The sequence below is a fragment of the Panthera pardus genome, unplaced genomic scaffold (assembly GCF_024362965.1).
Source record: "Panthera pardus isolate Hobbes unplaced genomic scaffold, ASM2436296v1 HiC_scaffold_8, whole genome shotgun sequence".
Lineage (NCBI taxonomy): Eukaryota > Metazoa > Chordata > Mammalia > Carnivora > Felidae > Panthera > Panthera pardus.
The window spans coordinates 53,482,633-53,494,997 of NW_026527013.1; the positions used below are offsets into that span (position 1 = coordinate 53,482,633).

Consider the following 12,365-nt stretch of genomic DNA (forward strand, 5'->3'; position numbering starts at 1 on the left):
ATACGTAAAACCTGGAGCCATGCTCAACAGTAAAAGTTAACAAGAGTTAACTAGAGCAATCCAATAAGGACACAGCTCCTTCAGGAATGAGGATTTGGGTCACCTCATCAGGAAAGGTCCTGGCATCCACACCTTCCCCTCATCCCATGAGCTTGAGGGACAGCTGGCCCTTGGGTTGGAGCAAGTGGTTCAGGCCTAAGCTTATCAGCCATGCTTCTGTACTTACTGGCTCAGAGATGGGCAAGTGACCCACTTAGGGCCCATGAAACCAGACGGAGGCCTGCTGGGAGCTGCTGGAAAGTTTTCTTGCTTTTCTAAGAGGAAGTTTGAAGGAAACCCGGTCTGTCTCCCCAAATGCAAACGGGGAAGCATATAGCCCTTGAAGTTGTTGCCAGCAGTCTCAGAACTATGAGGGGGAGCCAGCCTCAGCATAAGGCCAACACCACAAAAGGCAGAGAGAAGAGTTGGAGAGAAACAGTCCTGAGCGATCCTGTCAACCTGCTGATCAAACCAACCCTGAAGCCCACCACACTGTTAGCTTTTCAGTTCTTTGAGCTAATGTATTGTTTGTTGTTCAAAGCCCTCTGCGGTGGGTTGCCTATTACTCAAACATTCCTGTTACGATAGGGAAGGCTCTGCAAGTGATGGTCACAGGCTCCTCACCCACAAGTCACTGTCATACACCTTCTAGGAGAACAAAGAGAAATGTAAAAAGCCTAGGTCTAGGAAAATGTTGACATGACACTTGTGAGCTCTCAATGGAAAAAGCCAGGTGAAGAGGAGACTTCAGAGACAGAGGTAGCCACACTTCCCTGCTTGTCACCCGTGGGCTGCATGTCCACAACTGTACGCATAATTTCTCCGTTCACTGACTCTCACGTACCAAAACGCAGACCACAGCTAAAGCTCCTATGTGAGCAGGACACAGATGGTTTTGTGTGTAAAGAGGATTCTTCTCTTCTCATGGTAAGTCCTCAAAGGCATTTGGGTCTCCCCTGGATAAATGTCTAACACATACGTTTCAAAATCAAATATTATACAAACCAAGGTATCTTCAAATTCAAGCAGTGCGTCAAAGTGACAAACGCTGTTCTGTCAAAAAGGATCACTTTATTCAACTACACATAACATATATAAAAGCAAGCAAAATCAGGATGTTTTCCTCAGCCATCCTTTCCACATTTTGTGTAGTTTTAGTGAACTATAAACCACTGTTTTCTTCATGCCTAAAAGACAAAAAGAAGAGATGGTTAGAAAGTTGGGGCTTGATGACCAGATACTCTGCTAGAGCTTCCATGATATTCTCATCAGAGACCTGTCTTTGGAAGGCAGCAGTGATGGGCTGATTGGTGGGGCCCAGGAGACCCTGGGAGCCGAAGATGATTAAGGATCACCATGGTCAACATAAGGGGGAGAGATTCTGATTTAGGCATTACTGCCACAGTGACATGAATGCCAAAGGTACCTGAGTTAATGGGATAAGTGAATCTTTCGAGTTACGAGCCTATTGAGTCTATTGTCAGCCTTTGACTTCAGTAGCTCTTTTAAAAACGAGAAAGGATGGGGCACCTGGGTGGCTCAGTCGGTTAAGTGGCTGACTTCGGCTCAGGTCATGATCTCGCGGTCCGTGGGTACGAGCCCCGCGTCGGGCTCTGTGCTGACAGTTCAGAGCCTGGAGCCTGTTTCAGATTCTGTGTCTCCCTCTCTCTCTCTGACCCTCCCCTGTTCATGCTCTGTCTCTCCCTGTCTCAAAAATAAATAAAACATTAAATAAAAAAATAAAAACGAGAAAGGAAAACAAAGACAAAACGCTGCATGTAAATGGACATCCGCAGCCCCCCTTCTGACTCCCAGTGCCTGCATCCCAACCACCCCCAGTTCCCTGCCACTGTGTCACTGAGTACCCCACCGGCCTGCCCAGAACAGGTATCAGTTCCATCCTTCTCCGTCTGTTCACTCCATCCCCCTTTCAGATTCCTTCTGCAGAAGTGCCTTCCTGGACGCCCCAGGCCGATTCAGATGCTGCTCCTCCTGGTCCCACAGCACCTGTGCTGGTCATGCGTACAGCACTTACCACACTGCGTGGTGCTTGTCAGTTTACTGAGCTGTCCCTCTGCCTAGACTGGGAGCTCCTTAAGGACAGGGAGCATGCCTCATTTGTCCCTGTATCCCCATCATCTAGTACAGTGCCTGGCATATGGCAGGTATTCGGTAAACGTTTTTGAAATGATGTGACAGATGCACCTCATCCAGATATGTGACCTTCTAGCTCCCCACCTACTTAATCACAAGTACCTGATGAAACCGGAGGAGAGGCTCTCTGGGGGCCAATGGGACAGAAGTAAAATGGGATAGAATAATGGGATGCTATTTGTCTGTCAGATCTAATAGGATCCAATTTGCAGACGGTATTATGGGCTCAACTTCCTTTGTGCTGAGGATGAGATCATTTAGTCTGTGTTTCAGGGTGTGGCCCAAAGATCCCAACAGTCTTTTTCATCATGAGATACAAATTGTGGTGTGTGTTGCAAGTCTGAAACACACACTTCTGACAGTGCACCTTAAGCTTTGTGGATGAGTAATAGGATTAACTCTGGAGACTCCTACTATGGGGGTTTGAGTGGTCTCTTGAAAATACCTGGGTGTATTACCTGGAAGCTGCCCAGTCCACTCAGAACCTTCAAAGAAGCTACTGCAGGCAGTGGTGGGTAAAAAGGCAGCATATCAGGAAAATTGTTAGCGAATACTTCTATAAACTCTGGCCCAGCTTTTCTAGTGATTATTTGCAAACTGACATAGCGTAGTCAAGAAACTCAGAGCTCCTTTCTCTGCCTCCGCCTCTTTTAATTTTCTCCCTGGAGCAACCACTTTGGTGAACCTCACCCAGTTGAGCATTGAGACTGGAAAGTTATTACGTAAGGTTCTTTTTTTTAATATTCCAGCCGGAGCCAATCAAGACACTAAGCAGAACACAGGTGGTGCATACAGTAAGGTTCAACATAGCAACCCCAGGGCATTGAGTCACAGCTAGAGGAAGACGCATCAACCATGGTTAAGTCCCAGCGCAACTTCACAAACCTTACGTACAGACTCCTTGGAGCATAACATTTAAGGTAAATACCTAAAGTACATGAGCGTCACCATGTAGCCATGTTTTGCTGCTACTGCACAGAAACCTCTCTTCGTTGAAAACAGTCTCTCCCTTTGATGGCTCTGACAGAGTGAGTCTCAGAAAGACTGCAGGAGGGAACTGTGTTAGAAAGAGCACTGGAATAGGAGTCAAGAGACCTGAAATCTAGTTGCAGCTGGACCACAAACTTACAGTTTGTGACTCACTCTCTCTGCACCTTGACTTTCCCATCTGCAAAAAGACTGGTTGGACTAGTTCAGGGTTCTCTAACAACGTCAGTCTGTAGGAAAGTGAGGAGGAAACTGTAGGAAAGTTTGCTGTCTGTGTGCACGTGTGCATTTCTGTGCAGAGTGTGCAGTTTTTGTCAGATTTTCACAGGGAGCCAGGATTTGCAGAAGGTTAAGAACCAACAGATTGGAACAAAGAATTCTTTCGGCCTTAATATTCTAACTGCAGTTCAGGTAGAAGAATAACAGTGCATGAGGTTGGGAGTGGGCAACATTTCCTAAACAGGGCACAAAAGCTGCTCCCATAAAGGACATTGATAAACTGGACTGAAAAAAATTAAGAGCATCTTTTCATCCAAAGATACCATCAAGTAAAGGATCTATACACTTAAAATTATAGAAAGCTTATAGAAGAAATTGAAGAAAACACAAAGAAATGGAAAAATATTCCATGCTCATGGATTGGAAGGACAAATATTATTAAAATGTCAATACTACTCAAAGCAATCTACACATTCAATATAATCCCTATCAAAATAACACCAGCATTCTCACAGAGCTAGAACAAATGATTCTAAAATTTGTATGGAACCAGAAAAGTCCCCAAATAGCCAAAGTAATGTTAAAAAAGAAAACCAAAGCTGGAGGCATCACAATTCCAGACTTCAAGCTGTATTACAAAGTTGTAATCAAAAAGAGACACAGAGATTAATGGAATAGAATAGAGAACCCAGAAATGGACCCATAAATGTGTGGCCAACTAACATTTGACAAAGCAGGAAAGAAAATGGAAAAAAAGACAGCTTCTTCAGCAAATGGTGTTAGGAAAACCGGACAGCAACATGCAGAAGAATTAACATGGACAACTTTCTTACACCATACACAAAAATAAACCCAAAATGGATGAAGACCTAAATGTAAGACAAGAAACAATGAAAATCCTAGAGGAGAAAATAGGCAACAACCTCTTTGACTTTGGCCACAGCAACTTCTTACTAGACATGACTCTAGAGGCAAGGGAAATAAAAGCAAAAAGGAACAAGTGGGACCTCATCAAAATGAAAAGTTTCTGCACAGTGAAGGAAACAATCAACAAACTAAAAGGCAATTGACAGAATGGGAGAAGATATTTGCAAATGACATATAAGATAAAGGGTTAGTATCCAAAATCTATAAAGAACTTATCAATCTTAACACCCAAAAAACAAATAATCCAGTGAAGAAATGGGCAAAAGACATGAATAGACACTTTTCCAAAGAAGTCATCCAGATAGCTAACAGACATGAAAAGATCCTCAGCATCTCTCATCATCAGGGAAATACAAATTAAAACCACAAAGAGATACCATGCCACATCTGTCAGAAAGGCTAAAATGAACAACTCAGGAAGCAACAGATGTTGGTGAGCATGTGAAGAAAGGGGAATACTTCTGCACTGCTGGTGGGAATGCAAACTGGTACAGCCACTCTGAAAAACAGTATGAAGGCTCATCAAAAAAATTAAAAATAGAGTTACCCTGTGACCCAGTAACTGCACTAGTAGGTATTTATCCAAAGGATACTGGAGTGCTGATTGAAAGGGGCACATGTACTCCAATGTTTATAGCAGCACTATTGATAATAGCCAAAGTATGGAAAGAGCCCAAGAGTCCATCCACTGATGAATGGATAAAGAAGACGGATAAAGAATACCTAAAGTACATGAGCATCACCATGTAGCCATGTTTTGCTGTTCTGTATATATACAATGGAATATTACTCAGCAATCAAAAAGAATGAAATCTTGCCATTTGCAATAATGTGGATGGAACTACAGTGTATTATGCTAAGCGATAAGTCAGTCAGAGAAAGACAAATATATGATTTCATTCATATGTGGAATTTAAGAAATAAAACAGAAAGGAAGGAAAAGTAAGGTATAAGCAGAGAGGGAGGCAAACAATAAGAGAGTCTTCAATACAGAGAACTGAGGGCTGCTGGAGGGGTGGTGGGTGGGGGCATGAGCTAAATGGGAGATAAGCATTAAGGAGGGCACTTGTTGGGATGAGCACTGGATGTTATATGTAAGTGATGAATCACCAAATTCTACTGAAACTATTACTACACTATATACAATTAACTTGGATTTAAATAAAATTAAAAAAAAATACACCATCAAGATAGTGAAGTGACAACCACCACGTGGGAGACTTTCGCACTATGCATATCAGACAAAAGACCTGTATCCAGACTTTACAGAGAATTCAGTAAGAAAAGGTAGACAATTCAGGGGCACCTGGGTGGCTCACTCAGTTGGGCGTCCGACTTCAGCTCAGGTCATGATCTCACGGCTTGTGAATTTGAGCCCCACATCCAGGTCTGTGCTGACAGCTCAGAGCCTGGAGCCTGCTTTGGATTCTGGGTCTCCTCTCTCTGCCCCTCCCCTGCTCGTGCTCTGTCTCTCTGTCCCTGTCTCTGTCTCTCTCAAAAATGAACATTAAAAAAAAATGAAAAACATGAAAAGATAGACAATTCAGTAGAAAAATGAGCAAAAAAACTAGAATAGGCACTTCACAAAAGAGGATATCCAAATAAACATGGAACAAACGCCCAGCTTCGTTAGCCATCAGAAAAATGTAAATTAAAACTCCAATATGATACCACTACTCACCCCTCAGGGTGCCTAAAATGAAGAAAAAAATAGTATCAAGTAAGGAGGAGCTGCACCAGGAGCTCAGTTAGTGGGAGTGTAATTTGGACAACTATTGGGTAGTATTACCAAAGTTGAACATTCACATACTTTATGATCTTGTAATTCCACCCCTAAGTATGCACCCAGGAGAAATGCACAGGTTTGCTCACCAAAAAGCAGGTACAGAAACATTCACAGTGGCACTACCTATAATGGCCCCAGAGTGGAACCAACCCAAGAAACCATTAACATAGAGTGGGTAAACTGTGGTATAATCATACAGTGGGCTCGTGGCAATGAGGATAAATGAACTATTGCTGCTCCCACCACCATGTTGAATCTCATTGATCTAATGGGGAGTGAAAGACACAGGAGACTACATATTTGCTTAAAGTTCAAAATGGGCACAACAGAAGCATGGCATTGGAAGTCAAACACTAGTTACTACTGGAGGAACAGTGACCTTGACTGGCACACCGTCTGGGGGATGGTTCTGTTCTATTTCTTCATCTGGGTCTAGGTTCATGAGTGTTCACTTTGTGAAAATTCACCAAATTTCTGATATATGCGTTTTCTGTACATATGGAGATCTTTTTTCTACTACCAAAAGCCTCGAATCTTTGATTTATTCGGTCACTGAAATACAATGAGCCAGTATTTATTGAGCATCTATATAATACTAGACACCGAGCTAGCTGTTGGGAATACTGGTATGGACAACAGTTATGGTTTCTGCTCTTACAGTTTACAATCCACAGAATTCTACTTGGCTTACCTTAAGTCTACTTTTGGTTTCTGCTCTCTTTCTATAGAAAAGGATGGTGATTTAGGAAGTCTGTATTTAGAATGTGTCTTGGGGGAAGACATTTAGAACCACCGTCATTGTCTTTGCTCCTTCTCCAAAGGATAAAGATGGAATATCTCTTTAGATACCGTGTCTTTAGACAGATTCTTATCTACCTAAAGTGAGTCATTATGGATTTTGATTAGTATCTAAAGTCAGACCTGTTTTGGAAGCATATAGAAATCTACTTCAACATATGGCTCCTAAGGTTTTACTTCTGTTGATTTCTAGCTTGTTCCATGTGACCTGCAGCAAAGTTACTCACATGTAAGACCATGAATCCCTATGTGCCTTTAAACAAGACGGGTCTGATGACAGACACGGTTCTCCAGGAAGCAATGTGAGGCAGAGACAGGAGTAGGTTGTGAGAGGGCTCTCCGTTCCCATAATTCTACTTTTCAGATATTTATGAGGGAAAATCAGCAAGCCCCCAAACAGTCTTCCAATTATTTTCCAACCATAGACATTATCTACGAAGAAAATCTCTTGAAGCAGAAGTACAACTTATTTTAAGGACTCTTGGGTTAAATAATAAGCTGGAAAAAAAAAAACCCATAACTATTATACGTTCTTCTTATTTAATATGTAGGTACCAAAAAATGGAAGAAGTGTTTTAGTAATAAGAAATCAGAAGCAGAGGATAATCAATGATCATTCTATCATGTTCCAGGAAAGGGCTGGTAAGGAACCCCTCAGGTATGTCAGAAACTTTTTAGGAACAAGACTAAACCTGTTTTGTTAATTCAGTTGAATCCTTTGAAGCTAGAGAGGTAAATAGGTATCTGTCTCCAGAGTCAATTATGACTGACCAGGAAGTGAGGTGGGGAAAAATAAAGCAAGATTTCAGAAATTAAACTCATCATCCTCCCTGACTGCCCCCACCTCTGGGAATGGCAGCAACATCCATTGCTTTCCAAGCCAGAAACCTGGGAGTTCTGTTTGACTCCTCTCTCTCCTTCACTTCCCATGTCCCTCCAATCATCTGGAACAGGTAACTTGCCCTCTCAATATTGTGTACATCTCTCCTCTCTGCCTGCAATGACCTGAGTTCAGACTGCCTAACTCCTCCACTGACTGGCTGCAACCAGAGCTAATCAGTTTCCCGAGCAATAGCTTTATCTCCTTTCCCTCTCTTCTCTATTCTCTGTAGCCATCGAGGTCTTGCTACAATCCTTCAGTGGCTTCCCTCTGCCCTCAAAATAAACTCTGAATTCCTCTGCCTGGCTTTTCAGGCCCCCCTTCACTGGCTTCTGCTTACTTCTCATCACTATATTCCACCATCTCTCTCTTATTCCCATACCAGAATACTGAAGCAGGTTGTTAACGGGAAGGCTGCTGCTGATCAGCATATGACAGATTGTGGGGCGCCTGGGTGGCTCACTTGGTTAAGCGTCTGACTTCGGCCTAGGTCATGATCTTGTGGTTCACGAGTTCGAGCCGTGCATCAGGCTCTGTGCTGACAGCTTGGAGCCTGGAACCTGCTTTGGGTTCTGTGTCTCCCTTTCTCTCTGCCCCTTCCCTGCTTGTGCTCTGTCTCTCTCTCAAAAAAAAAAAAAAAAAAAAAAAAAAAAAAAAAAAAAAGAATATGAGAGGTTGCTTAGCTGGTCTTCTGTGACCAGTCTGAGATGTGATGCCATCTGCTGCCACCATGAAAAGAGGAGCAGGCCAGTATCAGGAGACTAAATGGCCTTTCACTTCTCCTGAGCTGCTGGTGAGTTAGTCTAAAAGGGGAAAACAGTGTTTGGCTTTGGAGGTAGTAAGACCACATGAGAACAGGCAATCGTGCTATCGAACAGTTTGTTAGAAAAGGCAATCCTCTGGGCTGGTTATAGATGCCTGGCCTCTATCTTTCCTAGGAATAGAGTGAAATTTAGATCTAGACTCACCCAAGTTTATAAAGCACCTACTAGGTACATACTGGACCCTCTCAGAACATGTACTGAGCTGGGTATTAGTAACCCCTCCATTTCAAGGAAGAAGGGCTAATTAACATACCAAGGTTACAGAGGCAACAAATGAATAACTGCAACACAAGTCCAGGTCTTCTGACCCGAAGCTTAGCTCCTTGGTTAGCTATGTACCTCTGAAGCTAAGCATATTTCAATATAAAAGGTATTCATTAGCTAAGGGGGAAGTCTGAACCTTCCTTTTCACCCCTCCCCCCCAGTGGGAGGCTATGAAGGGAGGCATGAGAATGGCTAATAACGAATACAAACTCCATCAAATACACTGGGATTCTCACCTGCACATGATGCACCAGCTAGCTGAAAAACTGAACACAGGTAGGACTTGGTGGATTTTGTCTTAGTGCGGCAAGCAGAACAACAGCCATGACCACAACAAAAGGACTTCTAAAGAACAATGTACAGAAGCATAGAGGTTCAGAACCTTGATGTGAAAAGAGAGGGAAGACAAACAGTAAACCAGCCACTCAGGCCCTTTTGTTTGTAGTTTACTCCCACTGGAGACCTGGTTAATGGGTGGGCTCGTGCCATCTGAATATGACAGTGCAAAGACGCATATTCTAAGGAGGGGTCACGAAACCTTTTAGGTGATAATAGCAAAAAGGGAAAGACCAGGCACAGTGTTGGATGCGTTTATATATCCTACGATGTAATTTTCACAAGCTGGTGAGGCAGGTTTAATTATCCCTATGAAATTAAAACTCAGAAAAATTAGGTAACTTGCCCAAGGCACAGTACTTAAGTTGGAATATGAACCCTAGTCTCTGGGGCTCATAAACCCCTGCCCTTGGCCTGGGCTGCCTTCATCACAGCCCCAAACCACCGTAAAACCAGAGAAGCCAGAGTGTGAGGTCAGTAAACCCATAGACCTTGAAGGGATGCCCAACACTTTTCACAATTTCTGCACCCTCAGAGCAGGCTGCATACATTCTGTTACTCTGGGCTTCCACAATCTGATAAGGCATCTTTAGAAAGGAAAAGGAAGCAGGCAGTAAGCACTCAGGGGAACCAGCACTGGGCACTAGGAACGGCCACAAGGAAACACTGGGCTGTGGCTTCTGTTAGGTGTCACCCACTGCCCTCTGCTGGCCACTGGAAAGAATGAGTGGAAAGAGGACCAAAGATTCATTTCAGGTTGATGCTCAAGATGATGATGGATTTAGAAAAATGCTTTATTAGAGAAAAATTCAAACTATAATAGAATATTACAGTATGTCTCATTTCTTCACCCAGCTTCAACAATATATCAACTCATGGCCAATCTGGTGTTATCTACCCCTTACCCACTTCCCTCCACCATGTTTGATTTTGAAGCAAATCCCAGACATCCTGTCCTTTCATCTGTAAAAATTTTAATTTAATTTCTAAAAGAAACATTTTAAAACATGATCACAACTAAAAAAAAAATCCATGAATCTAATAATTCTTTAAAGCATAAGAGGCTCAAAATAAAAAAAAATAAAAAAAAATAAAGCATTCAGCCCCACCCAAGAAGCTGCAATCATGCAAATCACAGATTAATAGCCTGAACCACCCAAGCAAACAAAGACGCCTCATCTTCACCTTGCTAGGATAAGCCAGCAGGATCATAGATTAAATATCTTAATTGGAAATGCAAAGCTATACACTCCTGAGTGGTAGCAAAATCTTTAGCTGAGTAGATTTGGCACATGTGCTACTAAATCTTTGTTGAATTTTTGGCTGAATCTTCCCAAAGATTCAGAAAGGCAACACTGTGTCCTCGAGGCCAAACACTGTGTTGGGTATCCAGGCAGCTGGGGTGAGAGGTTAAGAGGTGTGACCACACCAGCTTCCTGGCAATCTCAGCCCAGGGATCAGAATCAGGCTGGAAGATTACTCGCTTCTCTGGGTTAGCTCTGTGCCATCTATCCCTTGTTACTGCAAATTTATACATCTAGTTTATGAACTCCTTGAAGGCAGGATGGTGTTGTGTTCACTTCTGTATCCTGCATGGCTAGCACATGAGAGAGGCTCAGTAGATGGTCACATCACAAAAGACTGAACTAGGAAAGTCCATCATTTGACAATACCAAGTACTGGAGAAAATGGGGGGGAATGAGAACTCTCCTTTACTGCTAGTAGGACTATAGATTGATACAATCATTCTGGAGGGCAGTGTAGCAATATTCAAAGCTATGTTCAAATGCTTAGGCCCATAAGACAACAGCAGGATGTTTAAAAAAAAATGTTTTTAAATGTACATTCAGAGAATAAAAAACAAAACAAAACAAAACAAAACAGAAAGAGCTCCTGGAAATTAAAACATATAATAGCACAAACAAAAACCTCAATAGAAGGGTTGGAAACTACAGTTGAGAAAATCTCCCAGAAAGCAGAGCAAAAAGATAAAGAGATAAAAACAAAAACACAGATGAAAGAAAACCAAAGGGCTCTTCAAAACCAAAGGAGTCCAATATCTGAAAAAAAGGAGTTCCAGAAAGAGAAGAGAGAAAACAGATGAGAACTTAAAGCAACAATAAAAGAACATTTTCTTATATTCTTTTTTTCTGAGTTTCCAAAATGAAAGGGCAATGAGTACCCAGTAAAATAGATAAAAACAGATTCATTATCAAAGTATATCCCTGAGAAATGTTAGAGCCCTGGGGCAAGAGAAGACCTAATCGGCTTCCAGAAAGAACACACATGAAGGACTGAGAAGCAGGATGGTGTTGGGCCTCGATAGCAATCCTCAAGTGGGAAGACAATTGGAATAATAATATTGAAATTCTTTAAAAAGTGATTTCTATCTCTCTCCAGCCTAAGTGTCAATTCCATGTGAGGGTAAGCTAAAGATATTTCGAGTTGTATACGGTCTCCAGAGTTGCCTCCTTGCATCCTTTCTTAGGAAATGACTGGATGGCGTGCTTCCCCAAAATGAGAGCGGGCACCGCAAAAACAAAAGGCACAAGAGTCAGGAGACGGGATCCCTCTCGCAAGACATGGAAGATGATCTACGTGGGAAAAGACAGTGGTGCAGGGAAAGCAAAGCGTATGATGTGGCTCACCTATGAATCACAATAGCAGAGTCATATGCTGTAAACTCAGGCAACTGACTTCGTCGAAGCAACTACCTTAGGACCAAGGGATGGGAGTGGTGAGTATGTGGGGCAGGGTGGGTGCGAGAGCCAAATTCTAACCTGCCAGAGCGAGCAGTCAACAGATGATGCCTGGAACTGAAACGGAGGGAGGCAGCAGCATGCACCCACTACAGAGAAAACGGGCAGGGCAGACAAAGCACCCATTACGGGTCTCTGGAGAGGGGCAGTGGGGGGAAGGGCAAGGTACTGCCGCTTTTGCAACAATATGCACAGGTAACTTTCAGAAATCCAAAAGCCAGGGGACAAGCTGTATATGAGGAGTTGTTCAGAGAACTGAGAGGGGAGCAAGGCTTCCAACATCACCTCCCATGGTTTGACTTCTCTAGACCAGATGACAGTTCCATTTTGTCTGTCTGTACGCCATTGCTATGTCCTAGTTCATGCCCATCAAAATTCAGCACTTCAGAAGT

At 42.8% G+C, this 12,365-nt stretch overlaps 1 protein-coding gene across 7 annotated transcripts in view; it reads right to left on the bottom strand.

Annotated features, from left to right (window-relative positions):
- Positions 1–1,090: 1,090 nt before the first annotated feature.
- Positions 1,091–12,365, bottom strand: part of TAMM41 (TAM41 mitochondrial translocator assembly and maintenance homolog) — a 49,617-nt gene continuing 38,342 nt past the window's right edge. For 6 of the 7 annotated variants that reach the window (XM_053897114.1, XM_053897115.1, XM_053897113.1 and 3 more), the window contains one exon: positions 1,091–1,226. In XM_053897114.1, coding sequence (XP_053753089.1) covers positions 1,150–1,226 — 77 coding nt within the window. In that variant the 3' untranslated portion in view covers positions 1,091–1,149. Of the gene's footprint in view, positions 1,227–9,114; positions 9,224–12,365 lie in introns of all 7 variants that reach the window. The other variant, XR_008420224.1, reaches the window with a different exon arrangement.